The 21,293-nt window shown below is 33.0% G+C and overlaps 3 protein-coding genes across 7 annotated transcripts; 1 reads left to right on the top strand and 2 right to left on the bottom strand.

Annotated features, from left to right (window-relative positions):
* Window positions 1-59: 59 nt before the first annotated feature.
* On the bottom strand, window positions 60-5,017 carry LOC140056599 (uncharacterized). The gene is made up of 10 exons (XM_072102028.1): window positions 4,919-5,017; window positions 4,367-4,548; window positions 3,891-4,013; window positions 3,131-3,228; window positions 2,525-2,619; window positions 2,341-2,423; window positions 1,166-1,340; window positions 721-797; window positions 296-437; window positions 60-217 (listed from the first exon to the last, which is right to left on the bottom strand). Exons 2-9 carry the CDS (start codon window positions 4,544-4,546, stop codon window positions 297-299), a joined length of 972 nt encoding a protein of 323 aa, XP_071958129.1. The 5' UTR covers window positions 4,547-4,548; window positions 4,919-5,017; the 3' UTR covers window positions 60-217; window position 296.
* Window positions 5,018-5,274: 257 nt separating this feature from the next.
* Window positions 5,275-8,738, top strand: LOC140056934 (biogenesis of lysosome-related organelles complex 1 subunit 4-like). 3 transcript variants are annotated; one of them, XM_072102460.1, is made up of 6 exons: window positions 5,275-5,341; window positions 5,572-5,711; window positions 5,936-6,007; window positions 6,143-6,244; window positions 7,575-7,700; window positions 7,847-8,736. In XM_072102460.1, exons 2-6 carry the CDS (start codon window positions 5,589-5,591, stop codon window positions 7,931-7,933), a joined length of 510 nt encoding a protein of 169 aa, XP_071958561.1. In that variant the 5' UTR covers window positions 5,275-5,341; window positions 5,572-5,588; the 3' UTR covers window positions 7,934-8,736. The 3 variants fall into 3 exon arrangements, with proteins under 3 accessions (XP_071958561.1, XP_071958562.1, XP_071958563.1); XM_072102461.1 differs by lacking the exon at window positions 5,936-6,007 and having other exon boundaries at window positions 7,847-8,738; XM_072102462.1 differs by lacking the exons at window positions 5,275-5,341; window positions 5,572-5,711 and adding an exon at window positions 5,773-5,834 and having other exon boundaries at window positions 7,847-8,737.
* A 2,264-nt stretch (window positions 8,739-11,002) lies between these two features.
* LOC140056932 (uncharacterized) lies at window positions 11,003-21,214 on the bottom strand. 3 transcript variants are annotated; one of them, XM_072102455.1, is made up of 3 exons: window positions 20,638-21,214; window positions 16,834-16,873; window positions 11,003-16,738 (listed from the first exon to the last, which is right to left on the bottom strand). In XM_072102455.1, the coding sequence occupies exon 3, from the start codon at window positions 16,705-16,707 to the stop codon at window positions 12,472-12,474; it is 4,236 nt and encodes a 1,411-aa protein (XP_071958556.1). In that variant the 5' UTR covers window positions 16,708-16,738; window positions 16,834-16,873; window positions 20,638-21,214; the 3' UTR covers window positions 11,003-12,471. The 3 variants fall into 3 exon arrangements, with proteins under 3 accessions (XP_071958556.1, XP_071958555.1, XP_071958557.1); XM_072102454.1 differs by lacking the exon at window positions 20,638-21,214 and adding an exon at window positions 18,807-19,077; XM_072102456.1 differs by lacking the exon at window positions 20,638-21,214 and adding an exon at window positions 17,681-17,704.
* Window positions 21,215-21,293: the final 79 nt, after the last annotated feature.

The following is a 21,293-nucleotide window of genomic DNA, read 5'->3' as shown; positions in this document are numbered from 1 at the left end:
GCGACCCTAATGTTCATTTATGGGTTTTACACAGTAAATATTGTTACCCTGATGGTCACAGGCTATTTTTCCCAGCCATACTTCTGTGTCACTCTGATAGGCTATTTATCCCAGCCATACTTCTGTGTCATTCTGAGAGGCTATTTATCCCAGCCATACGTCTTTGTAATTATGATAGGCTATTTATCCCAGCCATACTTCTGTGTCATTCTGATATGCTATTTATCCCAGCCATACTTCTGTGTCATTCTGAGAGGCTATTTATCCCAGCCATACGTCTTTGTAATTATGATAGGCTATTTATCCCAGCCATACTTCTGTGTCATTCTTTTAAATGCATTTTGGGCTTCTTTTTCAGAATATTCCGTATTCGGATTGCTGTCAAGTCTAGCATTCGAATCGGACATTATCTCTGCTCTTACTTGCACCAAAATACTCTAAAAAAAAAGCATATATTTAAACACCTGCTAGGTTCCATAGATTGTATTTAATTTGGAAAATACCATACATGCCAATATGAAGTTAAAAATACGGGAGGTGGTGATTTTTTTTAGGTCAACAGTGCCCTCTATATATTATCGAGAGGTAAGGTGTGTAGTGTGTGACCTCACAAGTGGTATCGCGGTTGCAGGTAAGTGAGGGCAATGCAATCATTGACAATTAGTTTTTAACAATATTTTTAACTTCACAGAATGTGTTAACAAATTAAAATTGGCATACCTCAATATCATTAGTAGGTGACCAACCAGACCGCGTTAATAATTCCATACAAATACTGCCACCAATAGTCACATGACCTACATACATAAAGGGGGATAAACAGTCAATTTACTTTACAACTAAATACAAAATTAAATGCTGTACACTTATTACATGCCATGGTTCTGGTGGTAGAACGAGTCTTCTCAGAATAGGACTATAAACTGTGGGTCCAGTGTACACATCTAGCTCATGTGCACTTTAAAGAACCTAGTACATCTTTCGAGACAAGTAGGGGGTGTACTAGTACAAACATAGCCACTGATCATAACTGGGCCCTCTGGGAGACCAGTGGTTGACTAAAGAGGTCGCCCAGTATAAATATGGCCTTTTCATCCTTTTCCTAGCTTAATTATGTTTCTTTACTTTTTTTTCCAAATATTTATGCAATGCATCTTTTACCCACCAGTAAGAAATTTAAATCTAGGCTTGACGACCCGTAAGAATGGAGGCTCCATCGGGTATCCGGGTGGAAATGTCATCTCAATTTTAATTCCAGGTTCCTCATTATACTTTTTTGCATACCTCATGATGTCGCTCCCCAACCGTGATGTACTATCAAAGTCTGTCAACAGTACATCCTGAAAATGAAAAAAAACAAAAAGAGAGATTATGGAATAAAGAGACCAAACTTAAAATGCTTTTTTTGTTTACGATGTCTTAAAGATGTACTTCAATTCAATCAAATAATCTTTATTGCAATCTAAGTAGACAGAGATTTTTACATGGGATAAAATGAACAAAAAGAACAGAATAGAGAATAAAATCGTATGACAAGTAACATCTAAATACATATTGGAAAAAAGCAATATAAATCCAAAGCTTCAACAAGAATCTACTGGTAATGAGTAGTTTAATTTAATCTTTCGTCAACAAATTGTTTATAGAATTTGAACATTTTTATGTTTATATATCCAGATCAGACATTTAAAACATTAAAGACCCCTTCCCTGCAATTTTGGACGTTTTTTGGAAAATAATACATATATATCACTTTAAAAACATTAAACCATGTCATTCCTTGTCTTAAATGTACGTTTTATGGTAAATTATGATAAAAAGTGAGAAACAATGCACTACCTAAGTAGCTCGCGGCGATCGACCTCTCGTGGACGGTCTTAGGCCTAGCCTAGCTAGGCTTAGTTTTGTAGGCCTAGCTGGTAAACATCGATAACGTACGAACATCGTACGCTAGCTATATACCTCGCCTGACGTTGTATAGTTGCTGCATTAATTTTCTTTCTATTTTTGCCAGACTCCGTTGATACAAATTGGGGAAAACCCGGTATTTTCGCTGAAAAGTTAGGAGTCTTCCATTTGTTTTGGCTTCACGATCGATCGAAAAGTGGGCGAATTACAGGTGAAAAACAAAAATATCAATCCGCGCGCAATGCATTTTGGGATTTATAGCGGGCCGCTATAATTATTAGAATCGATTTATTTTTCACATTTTTAACCGTTTAAAGACGAAAAAAGTTATCGCAATAGGACCATATAATATTATTTTTACATTAAATATATTTTGTGATCTTAAATTAGATCTAAAAAACGTAGGGAATGGGGCTTTAAGTGTGCACTTACCCATAAAAATAAGTTATCACCTCTAGGACCGCCTTTAATACCAAAGTTGTTCTCTCTTGAAGATTTCTTGAGCTGTTTAAGATCTGTAAAACACAAACCACAGTCTGAATTTCCAGTAAACTCTAGTATTGATCTTCTTACCTCATCCTTTAGATGAGATGTTAAGCTTTTGATGTCTACTCACCTATCATAAGACGTGAAACTGCCGCAGAATTTGGCATATTTCTTGAATATTTCATGTTCAGACTTGAGTCATCATCAATGTCATCTGCAATGTTACTAATGAAAGAAATTTAAAATTGTGCACATAACATATGGAAAGAGAGGAGGGGTATATCCCAGTTAAATATTTGTATTAGACAATTTGTATATGCAGAGTATTTTTTAACAAAATGAAAAGTAAAGCTTAACAAGAAAGGCCAAGACTTCATCATAGGGTTATTCTGAAACACAGATTATAAGTATTGTATTTAACCTGATAATACAGTATTTACACAAAGTGTCAAACTTAAGCTCTGTCTACACATCAAACTAATTTGAAAAAAAAAAGTGGGATGTGCCTAAATATGTTAGTGATATGACATCATTGTATCCATATATGGACACATGACATTTTGTTGTCACAAAAAGTTTGATAGTGTGGACAGAGCTTAAGCCTAATCTTATTCAAGAGTACTACTATAGTTTTTAATTATTTAAATATTTTTAGGCTTGAGAATTGCATAAAATAATAGAACAAAATTCCTTTAGAAATGTTTTTTTTTTAACACACACAAATGTTGATTTAAACCTGTCATTTTCCTCTTTTAGTGTGTAATAATCATCATCCTCTTCTTCTTCTTCATCATCACTTTCGTCATCTTCAGTTTCTGTGTCTAAATCGTGTTTCTGTAAATATATTTTAATATATAATTTTCTTGAATGTGTATCTTTTTAAAATAAATGATGATAAGTACACACATAGATAGGTAACTATTTGCCAAGCTCCTATCTTACAATACTACGCGCCCAGTAAATCCATGGACGCCATTCGGGCAGACAGGTAATTATTGTGATTTCAATGTAAAAGGTTTAAATTTTGCGGTCCGCCTTGAAGCATCTGTGGTTAACAATCTTGAGGATTGATTCATGGAAAAGGGAAGAAATTATGTAAACAAAGTAAAATAACAGTTTCTTCGGGATCTGGACACTTTCCGATTAATTCTGTGCGTTTACATTGACATGCTTGGTTAGAAAACTTCGTTCTTTGACCGAAACATCGTAGATATTGCCTTGACAACGACTTTATTCCGGTTCAAATTTGTCCGCCGGAATGGCGTCCACGGATTACAAACGTTTCACCCAGTTACCTATCTTGAGCCGCGTGATTTACTATGTAAGTGATTCTATTATATTAAATAGGTGTCATTTTGGTTCGTTGCATATTAATGAGTTATATTATTGTAAATATTATCTAATGATATTTTATATTGTGTAAATATTTTAAAATAAATCAATGCATAAATGTTAGTAGTTTTTAAAAATAAATTATAAAAGTTTTTAAAACTTACATTAGAAAAGATAATTTGAATCATGTTTAATATTTGTGATAAAGTTTTATTCTTCTTATTTTCCAAAGCATCATTCACTTCAAAGAAATGTAAATTTGTGGCTTCATCTTCGCTAGAGACAGACTACACAGTAATTATAAAACATTAAGCTCTGTTTACACTATCAAACTAGTTTGACCAAAACAATTGTGATGTGCCTAAATATGGACACATCACATTTTTTTGTCACATAATTTATACAATTCATACACATTTATTCAGTTATTATATATGACAACAACAACTAGGGCTCTCACTAGAAGCAATAGCTTGTCTCATGAGGGCCCCTAAAAGTGTGGTAGTGTAGACAGAGCTTTAGACAAAATATTATTAGACAAAATATGAATTCTATTATTTAATAAATGCAAAAGCACATTACTGAAAAAAAGATATGACAAATCTAATCTATTATGAGTATTACAATATTATGCACTTACAAATTCTTCTTGATTTTCAGAATTAGAACATGTTATTTTAAAAGTAACTTTAGAGTCTGATTGTAACGTTGGTTCAAGTTCAAAAGTAAGTTCTCTGACATCTTCATTTACTTTACTGAGAGTAAATGATGCATCTTTCAATTTGATCCATTCTTCTGCCTCCTCCTGATATTTCTCCATCACTGTAAGCATAAAAATAGAGTTTGAATGTTAGGTAATAAAATAAATAAAAAGAATATAACATTACTATTAGGGCCTATATATGAATTTACTCTTCAAATCTAGTATTTTCTGGGACATTTTGTCTACATGCCATCAGGACAACTATGCTATGGTCAATTCGCCCCACGTAAACTTGTTTTCATGGATTGCTATGTCATCGTTGTTGTGGAAATGTAGGCTTTTGAGGCGTTAATACTAGCTAGGCTATCTGGCGGCCACCTAGCCTAGTAGCGTAGGGATTGGCCTACTATACAAATTATACCATCGTTTTCTAATATTATAAGGCCTACTACTAGACTAAATATAAGATTATAAAAACTTTAGTTTTACCAGATAATTCATAGACCGAGTCCAGGGACAGATTATACACACAATTAAAAAAATGATGGCCACCAGAGCAGAGTGAGTGGACGACGTACAGGGAAGAGAAAGGGGGAATCGGATTGTTGTTGTTTAATGATGATGTAATGGTTGTGTTTTGGGGAATTCCAACAAAATAAAAGTCTTTATTAAAATGACTTTTTATCTTGTTCATGTCTTACTATATAACAAAAATATATTGTTAAAAATATTAATACATTTAAAAAAGATATTTTAACGTTTATTCATTGAAATTAAATAATTGTTTACTAAGAAGCAAATTCGTTTATAAAACATTCATTTTGAGAAATAGTATTTCCGTAAACACGCAAGTCAAAAGTCACAATTTGATCAGAGATAGATAGATAAAACACAATAGGGAAAAAATTACTGGTAGGTAGGATCCAAGATATTTGAATATAAACCAATGATTGTAATGCTAGTCTACACAGGCCTGGTGTTAGTAGTAGGCTAAAATTAGTAGTCAAATCCTGATATTATATCTATAATACATTATCATTGTGTAGTTTGTACTAATACTAGTACTGTCTGTGTGTACTGCATACAAAAACAACAACAGCATCTAACCATTTTGGCACTTTTCTCCAACTTGCTGTTTTTAGATGTAGAAGACAACAAAATGGCATCAGTTTCTGAAGTAAAAGAGGCGGAAAGAGAAGGTGTAGTACTAACAACAGACGAGATTGTTGAAGAAACTGCTCTGGATTACTCACAATACTTTATAACTGATTCTACAAAAGATGCAAGTGAATTTTATTTTCTGAACTTATAAATTTATTTGCAACTCTTGAAGAATGGAAACTGGTGGAGTTGTTCCATCTATTTCAATTATATTATTAGTATTAGAGCCTATGGCATGGAATTTGTAAGTACAGAGTTAACCAACACCCAGTTTTATTCTCTTATTATTAAAATAGAGGGCCTACAAGTACAATATTCTAATATTAATCAAATTTCTTTTTACAGAAGCAACAAGTAGAAGAAAAAATTGAAGAAATGCTTACTAAACTTGATGAGTTTTGTGCAGTTGTTGATATTGTAAGCTTTTCTTGTTTCTCCAACTTCCCAAAAAATGATCAATATTGCACAAATATTTCTTATTTATTATATATTTTTTCGAATTTTTTCCCTTGATTTATCTCGCTATTTATTATCTTTTGATTATTATTTCAGATTCGTTCAGAGTCTTCTATTTCACTCAATCACTGTCTTCCAGAAATAACGACAAAAATGAACCAAATTAAAGAAGTATTTCAACAAATAGACCAATTAGAAGTAAGTAATTTATTTATTTTTTAGGAGAGTTTGGTAATTGGTCCCTACTCCGATGTCATTTGTACTTTATTATTGCCATTTTAAATATGGTTATATTTTACATTGATTTTATATGTTGTACAAGACTGCTTCTCCTTCTGGAGGTTTTATGAAATAAATAAACTTAAATTAAAAAAAAAAATGAATTTATACTAAAAGTACATTGAAAATACTATTCCACTGTAGTTACAAACAATTACGCCCGTATTCTTAAACCGGACTTTAGTCGTAGTTCAAAGTTCGACTTGAAAAAGTCGTAGTTCGAGCTATTACTTCAAATTTGATTAAAAAACGAAGTAGTCGAAGTTTGCAGTTCGACTTAATGAAGTCGAGCTTTTAGTCGAGTTGCACACGTCTGGGTAACAAAGGCTAAACATTGGCCAATGACAAGAGAGTATTTGAGGAGCAGACGAAATTTTGCGCATTGATATCACTTTCCATTTTCTTACAAAACTTTTTACGCATCAGGACTATATACATGAAAAATAATTGTAATCGTTAATTATTAGAACAAGATCAGTATTAATTTAACAGTGAAGTACTTTTGATTAACAACAAACAAAATCTTCAAAATATATTTAGGAACCATGGCGGTACGGTAACTTTCATATTTTCTAGGCCTCCAACAAAGTATGATCGCGACGAACCACGCACTTCCTAGCGTGACAAGAAAGCGCTAGGCCCCCTAAACATTCCATCGCGTGGTGAATTGCCGCATCTCCCATTGTCGCTATGGCGTGACGTAGTTCAAGTCGGACTTGCGCGAAGAAAATAATGTAGTTTGTATACGGTTGTAAATAAAGATGATTTTCATTATTATAACTTATACCAATGTATATTTAATTAAGCTAATATAAATATAGATATTTCATTCTTCAATATCTGGCCAATATAACAACTCAATGACTGTTACGTTTTTTATAAACATCGTTTAAAAACCATTTAGTCGACCATTTAGCCTGACCCCTCCAGGACTAAAAAAATCGATCAAAATCCGTCTCGATTTAGTCGAGGTTGGCCTGATTTAGTCGGTGATTTAGTTGAAGTTCGGTTTATGAATTAAAATGACGTCATTTTTTTAGTTTTAGCTCGAACTACGACTAAAGTCCGGTTTAAGAATACGGGCGTTACAATCCTGATAGTTTTACGGCCTCATTCTTGCATTGGCAATTCCAATTACAATTTCCACCTTTCATAAGACAATATTACAAGTAAAAGGTTAGAAATTTTATTCCCGGAGCCCACCTTTAAGTCTTTGGATGTTGCTGAACTAATTTGTTTTTTCCCCAAGGCATTTGTAAGCATGGTGAAAGACAACGTTTGTACAATGGAAGAACAAGTGATACAGGCGGAGAAAGACCTTGGTGGCATGAAGTCTCTCAAAGGGTTCTTTAATTCAATTCCTCTATTTGCGCAGGTATACGTTTAAAATCTTTTTGATACATGATATTTATTTATTTATTCTGGATTATTAAAAAAAAAGACATGGTATGTTATGAACCTCAAAATTAGTAGATTAAATGAACTTAATATTACATTAATTGGTTTTTTTTCTGCGTATAGAAATCTTCCGTACCCAAGACCACAGTTGTCAAGAAATATTGTCAACCAGAAATCTTCGAAACAAAGGACTATTTTCCTGATTCATGATCGGTGGAGTGTTATGAGTACCACTGTTGTTATCTATATTGTTATAAAGTTAAATAATGCAAAATTTAAAAATAGTTTGTTATTTTATATATACATATATATATTGTTTAGAAATATATCATTGTTATTTGTGGCTGCTAAAATTGGTCCTTTAAAAACGGTATCAACTTCTTTACACAATCTAATTAAAATAGACACACTTTGGTGCATCTGTAATTATGAGAAGTGAGCCCTCTATAATAACTTTATTTGAACAGACGCTTTTAGAACAGCGGCACGCGTTTTATGACGGTGCGTTCATAAGTTTAAAGAAAAAGAAAAGGAAATGAATTATACAATAGTTAATTAACAAATTAAAGTATGAAAATAAACTTTAAGATCAACGAATACAGTAAACACAAATAGTAATTTAAAAAGATTTACAGAGATGTACACCAGTCTTTCTCTGCAACATTAAATACAATACAGTGAAAATTAATAAACAAAATTATAAAGCAACAATGCAAATTAGCTCTTTTTTAACTCGGATCTTTTTTTCCAGGCAACTTTAAGAAAATTCTTACAGTATTTGTCAAATGCTGTCAAGACAGCTTTACTAGGATCCAAGTTAATATCTCCCCCTAAAACTATAGTAGTTTTTTCATTAACATCAGCATTTATAAAATGTTCCTCTATTTTACCAAATTACAGGTGTGTGCGGGAAGCAAATGAGTAGAATTAATAATATTTTTTGCGTGTGAAATATTGGGTATGCAGTTTTCGATTTCAATTATCTGAAATATTTGACAAATAAAGTTTATTTCAATTTGAAGAATCAACAACCTTGGTTGTAGTTTAAAAAAAATCTTCAATTTAATAATTTAAAAATTAAATAATTGCTTAAAAAGGAAGGTGATAGGCCTAATATTAATAGACAGTGGTGGATAAAAATGATTTATGACTGACAAATTCTACCACACCCACTACTCAGCAATAAACGAAGTAGGCCTACAAGAATTATCACCTGGGCTAGGGCCCGATCCACCTAGCCGGTAGCGGTAGCCACTGAAGACGCATGGATTCAACTTATAAGTCACTGACGATAACCTTTATACCTGGCTCTTACAACATGTTTATCTTCAGGATTAAATTTCTCACATGCTATAGCCTTGACCCATAACAAATAGCAATCTTAACGTGACGATTATTAAATTCATACACAATAGATGACCCAACTTACAAGCAAAGTATAACAAAAAAAAACACCACCGTGTTTAAGCATGGTTAGGTATAGGTATAGACCTGTAATTAAATGATTTCATCTTTTTTCGTAATATTTTATGCTAAACTTGGCACAACGGAACAATTAGAGGCGTTGAAACGAAATAGAAACATGTTGGTGCGTGCGAATTGGAAACTAGTTGTTTCCGCCATCGTTGTCGTTTGCATACATGGGGTTCAGATACAGCAAAATGTTATTTATCTTTAACATAAAAAATAACAATATTCCAAACTTTAAAATCGGAGGTTTCAACAGAAAAGAACCTTCCTACGGTAGTCTAAATCTTGGACAACCTCTGAACAACAATGAAATTGCATGAAATTTACTATGGTGGTGGTTTTACCGTCTGACCGCAAACCCGGCAAATTCTTTTGTCACAATACATCCTAAATGATTTAATTTGCGGATACACAGTAAAAACAAGAATTACTGTTTTCCTTTTTTATTTAAATGTGGATAAGTCCTGTAATAAAATAAACTGTGGGTCTATATAGACCTAAACCATCTCACGTGAACCGTAACACTTCAAAGTATAATTCCTATCTAATTTATCATGATTCTTGCTTTATTCTGCCGATTCCTAAATATGTATTGGTCATAATAATAGGAGCGGTAAATTCCAGCGATTTCAAAGTTTCGAAATTATGATTTGCATAAAAGTGGGAAATAGGCTAGGAAAATAAGGCTCTAAAAATCCTAGAGCTGATCAAGGAAAACTTCAGGGAAATCCTAGACGCTTTGTGACTCCAACTCTACATGTCCCCAACTCTCCATGAAGCTAACTCGACTCCATGATAATAGAGTCATAGACAGAGAGTAGCCTTCTTGATGCACAATCTGAGCTCGAGCTCTAGCTCTCTTCACGAAGATTACAAATTATGGCCTACATAATTCAGAAGTACTGTAGTTCATTGTCATGCTGATGAATTATCGGCAGTCTTTGGCAGATAGCCAACTGGGCATATCATAACAAATCTTTAGAAAATCTTATTATTATTGATTGATTCTTATTTAAGTTATACAAATACAATTTTTGCCTAAAGAACAATCTCAAGTTTGTAAATTGCAAACACGATAAAGTAATTCTATGTATCAATTAAATACTTATGACAAAATATAACAATGGTCGCCTAAGGGTACAGAATATAGTGTAGGCGTATATATATTTCCATAATATTAGCCTCAATGATATTATTGCAGGTTAAATGTTGAAATCACCATAAATGAAAAACCCGGATATTCAATATGAACGTGACGTCATAACATTTGTTGACGTTGAACGCATGATATGCAAATCAGTAGGCCTAGACCTAATAATAATAATAATCATTGTGTAACGTTTGATCAAAGTTCGAGTGCATAGTTACCGGTATGTTTTATCGAATACCAACTGATCCCTCTTAACATGAAACCTTCTGCTAAAATATATGTACAACATGAAAATGGTAGTCAAATTATGATATCCCCGTGTGTAGAAACACTAAAATGCTAAATGTTGCTACAAAATGCAGAGTGAAAAGTAAGAGGTCCTCACCACAAAAAGAGTCTATAAAGTAAAATTGGAAATAAAAAATACAGTATATATGCCATGTTTTATTCATCTCCAATGAGATATATTGGATTATTTAGACCTACAAACTTTTACATTTGTAGACACATATCAAACGGCTGTCTATTGCTATTTGATTTAAAAGTCAAATCTATTCTTATTTAATAATTTGAAAAATATAACATTACTTACATTTCAAAATGCAAAACAACCACAAATTAGGCTAAGCTTTATATGTGATCTAGTAGTAGTGCTTAGCTCAACTGAAATTAAGTCTAACCAAACACGCGTTTGCAGCAATCCGCGCCACCGGTGGTGTGATCACGTTACCTATTCCGAAAATTCTGTATTCAAATGATATCCTACCACCTGGACACAGAAAATGGAAAACAGTACGGTACTTACCCAAAAAATTTAAAATTTCTCGTCCCTCGTACAGATAGATTTGTTTTTTAAAGACTATTTTCTCTTCTTGTCTTTTCTCCATAAAGAGTTATACACAAATCGAACTAAAAAAGTTGGTAACAGCAACAGCAGACATATGCCTACTACCATTACAAATCAGGCCAATAGGCTACTAGTCGCTCCATTTGTTCACAATAGTGTTTTAAAAGTTTATAGGTTTGCTTGCTATATACCTACTCATCTTCAACCAAAACCAAAGCTTCATAGGCTTCGATAATAACAGAAATAAAAAGAAATTACAAAAACATTTACATATTTAATACAATGAGTAAACTATCACCTTTACTTTTATAAAACTAACTGATAGTACTACTGTAGTAAGCCCGTACAAACTATGACGATGTCATTAATTATAAAAATTATAGTTTTACAAATATAATTGTACAAAGCTATAGGCCTAGTAAGTAATTTAAAATCAAATAAGCCTATTAATGTAAACAACTTAAGTATAAATAGGCCTAGTTATTTACTTTTTTCTAGTACAACAATATCAAAATAAATCTGGTAAAATTTTAGAAGTTTACACTACTTGCTTTAAGTAAGTTAGTATCCATTATTGTACCAGAAAATGATAAATATAAACAAACATTTATTTATACATAGCCTGCCTGTTTCCACTATTCGAATTAATCTTCGCGCGAATTATGAACTTTGATGATTGGCTTCACAATAATGCTTCGTGTCCCAAAAAGTAGATGCGCATCATAAGCCGACGCTTTAGACTCGCGCGAATAAATTCGATTTGTGGAAACAGGCGACTCACAAAAAAGTTGAAAAAGAAAAGAATCACAAACACCAATTTACTTTCACTAACTCAACCATAATACGTTATGGAAGTTATTATACTTATATATAAAGGAATACTGGCCTTAAAATCACTTTGATATTTGAATAAATTAAAATATTATATAACACAATACTATAATCATTATTATAGAAAACCATATACAGTATATGTAATAGAAAAAAACAAAAACAAACATAGATTGTAATTTGTCACAATGTTACCCTAACCTTTTGCAAGTTGTTCTTTAACTTTAGGGAACATCAAGGGTCACGTCTGAAATTACGATTAGTAACGTTTGACACATGGAGGTATAATACCTCCATGTTTGACATATGCCTGATGAACTGTTATGGAAAATAAAAGGCATGCAGGAATTCCAAACATAATTTAAAGAGATACTTCAAACCGAACACAAACTCGTTAAAAAAAGTGGATTTACTTATTTTAGCATTGGTTAAGTTTACTGTACATATTTCTCAAGAGCTATTAGCAACATTATTAAAATGATTCTTTTGTATTTGATGTCGCTGTAACATTCCTTGTGATTTAAACTTTAGCCCGCAACTAGAACACGGATAGGCGAGGGAGGCGTGGTGTCGTGCATCGTGCGCGCGCAGTCCATTCATATAATGGTAACTGGCGCCACAGATCTTGCAGACGTACTTCTGATTTTTCTTGTGCATTAGTTGATGTTGCCGCAAGAGTTCAATCGTCTGGAACATTTGTGCGCAGTCCTTTGAATGGCACATGTAAGAAGTATTATTAGGGTGCCATTTCATAACGTGTCGTTGCAAAAGATACCTAGCTTTTGCTTTGAAGTCGCAGTGTTTACAAAGAAACGAATCTTTCCCAAACTGCTTGCCTGGTAATGGAACCTGGTTATTATTAGTAGTATTAACCTTTTCTTTATTTACTGAATTTGTAGCTTTGTGAAGTTTGTTTGTTTTAGGATCTTTTGTAAACTTAGAAAAGTGAACGGATTTGATATGTAAGCGAACTTCGCTTTTTTGAGAATCGGTGAAATCACAGAATTGACAACTGTGAGTGTTTCCGGTACTGACTTCCTTAGCTTTTTTTTTGAGTGGAGGTCTTCCTCTTTTCGACTTTTTACCAATCTGTTTCAGAGTATTTTTACCTGGTACCAAATGCCATAACTTTCTTTTGGAATTAAACTTCACTTTAAGTTTTTCCATTTTCGGATTAGGCGGTGATGAAGAAGTTGCATCACTGCTTATGTTACTAGCTTCTAGCATTTCAGCAGCGGCTGCCAGAACAGAAAGATTTTGATCAAGAATATTATGCGTCGATAGTTGTTTGACACTACTCTGCAGCAATATGGTAGATAAAGGATTTTCTTGTTTGGAAATAACTTCATCAACAAACGATCTCTGTATTTCTGAGGACCGATTTGTTTTCTTTTGACTTAAATCTAGTGGTTTGCAGTTAATATCAGCAGTACTGACGGATTTTTTGCTTAGGTCCAATGGAACAGGTTCTGGCTCTGGTTCAGAAGGAGTTTTCTCAGATTTTCTTGTCGGCATACTTAAGTCCAATGCAGCATATGGAGGTGGAATAGCAAATTCTTTCAAAAACCTCGTAACAGGTTGATTACCACCACGGAAAAGATTTGTTCCTTTGAAATGCTGTGTTTGTGGCATTTGATTAGTTAGATTCATTGGAGTGTATAGGCCTAAGTTGCCACTAGGAACTGAATTTGTAAAAGACCCACCAGATGGAACAGATACAGAAGAGTTTACAGAATAATGCAAGGCAGTTGTCGAGTGGATAGCCACAGGTGGAGGATGATTGAACATATGTTGAGTATTAGACTGAGAATAGTAGTGAGGTGCAGTAACAGCTGAGTCGCCATACTTCATAGGAGGAACTGTTGTGAATGGTCTGTAGTCTGGGAATGTTTGAGAAGTTGTAGTTTGCAGAGGTTTGGAATGTTGAAGTTGAACTTGAACACTTGAAGGAATAGTCGGACATCGGGTTAACGGAGGTGGTGCTAGTGTAAGTGGTAGTTGCGATTGTGGGGGACGCGCTAGTCTTGGTTGGGCCTGGAGAGGAGGTGGTAGTAGTTGCGATATTTGTGGATGGTTGTTTGGTGATGTTTGTCGTGTCAGTTGTGTTTGAGGTAGAAGTGTTGGTGGTAGTGTGCCATTTTTTGTTGCAAACGGTACAACTTGAAATCTTGGTGGTGGTGGTGGTGGTGGTGGTGATGGGGAGCTACAAACGTTAGGCGACACTGATGGTGTTGTATTTCCACTCTTCTTAGATAGCTTCTGTTTCATTTTTTCGTGCAACTGTTCTCTAACAGTTAAAGGAGCAGGTTTCACATTTGATCCTTTACGAAAGTACCGGGGTTTTGGGATTGAAATTGGTATGGGCATGTTTGACACAGCATTGCGAGGTAATGCTAGCACGGATTCACTTCCTATTTGCAAAGTATCTTTCTGGATATTTTTACTTTGTTCTCTTGTAGGCCTAGACTTCTGTTGAACTGGGTATGCATGTGTATTTGTATGTGTATTTGAGATAGTCGGCACTCTAGTTGGTTGATATGATGGGGGCGGTCGCTGTAGTTCTATCATCTTATTTTGTTCATTAATTTTTACAGGTTGTCCCATTTTTGAATTCTTGTCAACGTCTGAAATCGTTTTCTGAACCAATTCCAAAACTTTTGAATCATATATCGGCACAAAGATACCACCATCAGGCCCAGTAGGTTGACCGTTGTATAGAACTTGATTTTGTTTAGGATTTGGAAATATGACATGTTCAGACTGATGTTTTTGTATCTCACTGTAAGTTGCTTGCGAAACCAGTCCAATAACACCTTTAGATGGCAACCTTAGTGGAACATTTACTAATTGTTGACTAGGGTTATTTGTTGAGCTATTAACATTATGCATGCCATGGTAACCTGGTATGGTATATGGACCATATATGTACTGAGCTTGTCCTCGTCCTTTCGGACGTCCTCTTTTAGGTCTCTTTAAAACAGGTTTATGTAGCGTACTCAAGTCCACTAAAGTCATGTGTTCTTCTGACTTAGATTTCAATGTATTTGATGACACTGGTTCCACCAGAGTTCTTGTCTTTTCTTCTGGTGTTGGGATTGAACTAGTTTTATTATTTGTCAATATTGGATTTTCCCTACTTGTTACACGATCTTTCTTATTATTTTCTTTCTCATTAATACTAACATTGTGTGTACTGGAAATTGAATTAACATCTGCTGGTGTTTCTTTAAGAGGTATTGTAACATTTTCAATTTTGGAGAAAACATTTGTTTGTAGGTTATGTGGTTTTACAAATACATTTTCATCCTCAGTTTCTTCAGATACGACAATATTATCAACTATTTCTGAAACTAATTTTTGAATGGAACTGAAATGATCAGATTTTGATAGAGGAATATCTTGGTCATATTCCAAATCTCTTATTGGTGAAAGAATATTTTTTGATCGATATAGTGGATCAAGCACATCGGATTTTGCATCAATATTTCTTGTTTGTTCTGCCATATCATCCTTAATAGAACTTTCCTGAAAGGGGTCCTCTAATAATGAAATGTTTGACAAACTAACTTCATGATTATTTGATTTTTCAACTAAAATTTCTGGTGACACTGTCCTACTATAATCTGTATTTGACAATGAGATTTTTAATTTATTACTTTCTGATTCTTCTTCACAATTACTTGCCTCTTCTGTTGGATGTTCTGTTGAGGTCAGGGTGTCTGGCTGGCTGGAACTTTTCTCAATGTTGTTTGATATCAAGAGTTTTGATGGATCACTTTGGTCACTTATTTCCATATTTAGCTCATTTGATTCATGTAAAGAACTACTTTCGTTATCAGCTACAAATTTTTCAAATTGTTTCAGTAATTGATACTCTTCTTGATTATTTTCTATTATTTCAGTTTTAATTATAACTTGTTTTTCTGTATCAGATTCAATAATATTCTCTTCGCTGTCATAATCAGAAGAGATAGAAACTGACCCAGTATTGTTTACAACCAGATTGTTGTTGCCACAATCATGCGTGTCACTGCAAAGTTCCTGCTTGATTATTGGAATTTTAGTTTCATTATCATTTGTGTTGGTATCGATACTTCCATCTTCCGATGCATTAGAAGTCACTGTATCTCTTTCAGATTCACTCATTGGTGTCAGAGGACACCAATTACTTGTATTTTCTTCCTCAAAGGAATGTTCATCTGTATATTCTTGTTTAATTTTTGTTTCAACCTGATGAGCATTTTGTTTATTCTCAAAATTCTCATCTTCGCCATCCTTTGTGGCATCGCATAAAGTCTTCCCAAGATCAGTAAGAAATAAGGTATCTGCAGCCACACTGGGTTTGGAACTTTGATCCAATATAGAAAATGATTTAATAGATTGGAAAATATTACGTGTATCATCAGACTTGCATGGAAAACACTCATATTCATCTGGTGAGGTCGACCGTTCTGTTGGTAACAAGTCTGTGACAGTGGGAACCTGTTGATCTTTCTCTTCTTTTTCTTTAAAATTCTTTTCTCTAGTCTTCAAATCTTCTTTTTCACAAGAATTTTTCATTGGAATGTTGGTTTTATGAAGAATAACTTTACAATTTCGTTTTTGTGCTTCTTTTTTCAAGCGCTTTAGCCGGGTTTTGTCACTAACATAGTGTTTCCGGAAATTAGGTAAAAGGTCGCTACTCATTTTAGTTTGTCTTTGTCACTTCCTGATAGCCCTAAAAAAATATAAAAGATATGAATAGATGGAAATTGGGTAAATGCAGAGTAGCGATTAAGAGTTCTTTGCCAACAAATTACATTTGGTACGTACCTTGTTGCATATTTTCCAAACATTTGATTATCCAACAAATCTAAAATAAAGAAAACATTATCAAACAATTTCATACAAACAGCAAACACTTTAGTAAACCCTTTGTTGCAGTATTTCCTTTTGTTTTTAGAAAATATAGAATTGTTTTTCTAGAACTAAAACTGTACAAGCAAACTATTTAGTATGATTGTCATTTGAGAATTACAATCAATATGAAAATGACAAGAGAAACTGAATAAACTGTGAGTTTGTATACTGTACCTGGCAGAAGCAGCAGAATGACTAGAATAAAAGAATATTCTAGATCTGTAGTTACAAAATCAGATATATTTACACAAAAGATAATAACGCCTGAGAACAACAAATATTGATATAAAGTTGGGCAGATACCAAATAAAGTGCTGAACCGTGTATAAATACAACCTAACATTAGTCTTCATTGGCAATTTCACAATCACTGATAACGCAACACTCAGCTACTGATCAAGATAGTAGATAGCTACTCCTGATGCTATCACTAAAATGTTAATTTTTTTATTTTTATTTTTTTAAATTTTATTTCATACTCATCCAACAGCGAGTAACCCGCCAATTACAGGATGGATAAACTATTTAATAATTTCACAAGACAAACATATACACAAGATGCTCTACATGTAGAAGACAAACTATTAAACTTACAGTATTAACTTAAAAACCAGGTAATCAAAAAACTATAATTCTCTTAAAGTTCATAAAAGATTTTGCAATTGCAAAGACCGCATTTACAACAAGCTTATTTCTAATAAACTTAGCACCATAACTACACAAATGTATTGTATAGAACCTTTATTATGGTAATTATTACCTTATACTTGAAAATAAAAGGAATACAAATACTGTAAGAGAACAAAGCCAAGCCAAGCCTAGCTCACACACCAATAACTTCCAGTACGTGCTTAAATACAATTTTCAGCGTCCATACAAAAAAACCATCAGCTTTCGTTTGTGAATACTGTAATGTATTTCATTTAAATATGTATGGCTTTAAGTATTCAGCAAGCAGGAAATTAAATATAGTCTGAAACACAATCCAGGAAACTATCGAGTTTTTGCCGGAAGTTAAGTGCTGATTTCGGCATAATAATATGATACACGTTGAGAACATTGTGCAGTACAACACATATATAATGCATAAAATAACAATATGAGCTGTTGCATTGGGAAATGTTTAGAAATAATAACTAAAATACAAGGAATACTGTTTATTTAACAATCTACAGGTGTACAATATAAATAATATTATTACAAATCTGGGTGATTAGGTGACTACAATAAACTGAAGGATATCTACAAATTCAACCATGAGTTTGATAATATTATTTTATAATTACAGTATCATCAAGAATTTCATTTAGCTTCTATATTTATAAAAGAAGAAGAATTTTCTTTTTGAAAGAGCTATTTAAAAAACAGGGAGTATGGTACTTATTCTATCCGAGATCTTTATCAACTGACTGATTGTACATATACATACACATATATGTTTTAAAAATAGCTCTTTCAAAAAATAAAATGTTATCTTTTATAATTTACAATAACTTCATTAATGATAATGTTGAGTTGTGCTAATTCTAGATGCCTGATGATTTCTGAATGAACACTATGCAACAGGAAGGTCAAATTACCTAGTATTACTGTAGTAAAATAAGGTTTGTTGTATAAACCAGGTGTTTTCAAAAAGAATGTCTTGAAGTTTTAGTCAATTCCTTCTTCTGGAAATTTGGAATGCAGCCTACCACACATATTCAAATTATTCAGTAATTGTCAACTGGTTTTGAACACAGAGAGAGCTTTGAATGAACAATACTCTCTTCCATTCCTGTAAACACTCCAGAATGAACAAAAGAATGGCATTGTTTAATAAATAAACCATTCTATTCATTTAGTATGAAGCCTTTGTTAATATTAACTATGCTTACTGTGGTACTTACCTAATATTTACTAAGTAAGCTAAAGAGTTAAAAACTGACGACATCTTGCCTGTGTATAACTGTACCTGCATCAATACTACTAAACTACTGTACTAAAAAATATCTTACAATACTTGCACAGTCCATGGAGTATTACAGTATTGCTGAACCATGAAACGCAAGTATAATGTTCTATTGATTAGTATTGTATTATGCAAGCATGGATTTATTATATCGGTTCAGTGAAGCGTGTAAGCTTTGAATTGAACACAATCAGTTGTTGTGTGCATTGTAATAGTCGAGCAAAGTAAACAATTCTTTATCTAAGCTACACCTATAATTTTACACCACAACCAAGATGGATGCATGTGCTAGTCATATACATTTAATATTTAAAAATAAGAAAACCCAAATTCACAGCATAATTAATCTACTGAAAAAAAGATAGATGAAACAGAAACCATTGCAGAACTCATACTTAGTGGAATTATGTTGAATATGAGAGGTTAAAAAAAACCAAAACAAAACCAGGAAGTGCATGTTATTTTTTTACACAAAGTCCAGGAAAAGATTTCTGTTAAACATTCATTGTTGAAATCATCTGCTACAATAATTAATAATTTGTAGAGTTCAAAGTTTAATTCACAGCTTGCAAAAACCTGGTTTGTCAGTGCTGCTCATGTAAAATTAATTTATTTGACAGACTCAAGAAAAATCAATATAACAGGCTTTTTAAACAAAAGATATTATGATATCTTTAACATAAATAATAATTGTTACAGCAACTTAAACACCAATTACTCAAACATAGTGACAATTTCAAGTCTTCTCGAAAGCAGATTTTAATTGTTTTCTTATGGATGTCGGTTGGACATTATTAAGTTAGTTAAGCATTTTTTGTATAATACCCTGGCCTACTTCATATATAATTTGCAATAATGCATTGTATAATCCATAAATATACAGCGCATTGTTGATACAATGATGATGAGGTCTATAATGGAGAAAATATTCAAAAACAATAATATAAGAATATCGTTTCTTCTAAGATCAATATAAAAATCAATAAAAACAGCTGATATAAATTACTTTGAATAAGAAAACAAATTAACTTAATAAATACAAAGGCACACATACTAATACCATAGAAATAATGTGCACTGTGTCTCACTTTCTCTAATCTCTATCATTGACATAATTTTGTTGATGACTCAATCAACAGATCGATCTTCTAATCCTTTTTCCAAATTGTCATCTGAATTAAACTGCAACTAAACTAACATGATGATTTAAACACCATTTTCTAAGCAAAAAGCTTTCCAATGTAACAAAATAACCTAATAGCACTCCTGACATCTATCCATGGATGCAGTTTTTTCAATCAATTCCTTATATGTTAAAATTATATATTTAAACAAAAAAAATACAATAACTTCTAGTAGCCATATTATGTTGACTCACAGAATGTTTTAGTTCTTGAATTTATCATCAGACGGTAAAAATTTATTTATGTAGCCTTTAAACAGAAAACCTTATCTTTAGGGAAGCAGCCTACAGCCTACAACATCATTATACCAGGGAGTTTACAACTCCCTGATTATACGGCGGCATCATAGGCCTACTGTACATTGCTTCTGCCTTGCTTGCTTCCTACTCTACCGACCAAAAATGTCGTAAGGTAGAGTTTCCTAAAGTGACACAGCGGTTCTCAGCATGCATCATGTGAATGCTATGCGATCATCATTAATGATTATCACACAAACAGTCAACTACTAACTTATATAAGAAAATAAGCACAAATATTTTAGAAAAATACAAAACGTAGGTCTACTACTAGGCTTCTGATACTTACTTCGGTGTGGCGTACTTTTTGGTTGTCAACTTAGGTTGTCAGGTAAACAATCTCTACATCTTAGGTTTTGCGCGCCAACCTGTACCTTTCGACCGTGGAGGAGTGGCTATATAAATCGTCACACATTCCACCATAAAATACTTTTGTTTGTTTAGTTGTACAGCATTTCGTAATATTTTTTTAGTGGTTCGATTTCACTATTTATCGTGGGATCAGGGTGTGTCCTAAATCATCAAGTTATCTCAAATACAAATGGTACATTCAAGTCGTCCTGTAGACTCTGTTTACTTTACAAACATAATTATAAAAACTCATATACAGTATTTTCAATTGGCGGTAATCAGTTTTATACAACACAAAATTCTCTCCCACTAAGTGAAATGGTACACTAAGCTTTTCATCATATTAAAATACCTACCCGCTTAGCTTTATTGTAATTAACTCATGCGAGACATCATAAAAGAATTATGCTTTACGCTTTATGGACACTTACGCAAGTTAGTTTTCAAGTTCATTTATTGAAGTTCCAATTAGAAGTACCCATGCAGAGATTTATTATAACAGGTTTCTGGGTCACAATTAATCAAAAAACTAACCTTATACCTTCAAGCTTATCAAACGAATTAAAAAAATTCACTTAATGGTACTATTAAAAA

Source organism: Antedon mediterranea, chromosome 8 (assembly GCF_964355755.1).
Source record: "Antedon mediterranea chromosome 8, ecAntMedi1.1, whole genome shotgun sequence".
NCBI classification, from domain to species: Eukaryota; Metazoa; Echinodermata; class Crinoidea; order Comatulida; family Antedonidae; genus Antedon; species Antedon mediterranea.
The sequence above is the reverse complement of the archived record's forward strand: the minus strand, read 5'-3'. Positions and strand labels throughout refer to the sequence as shown.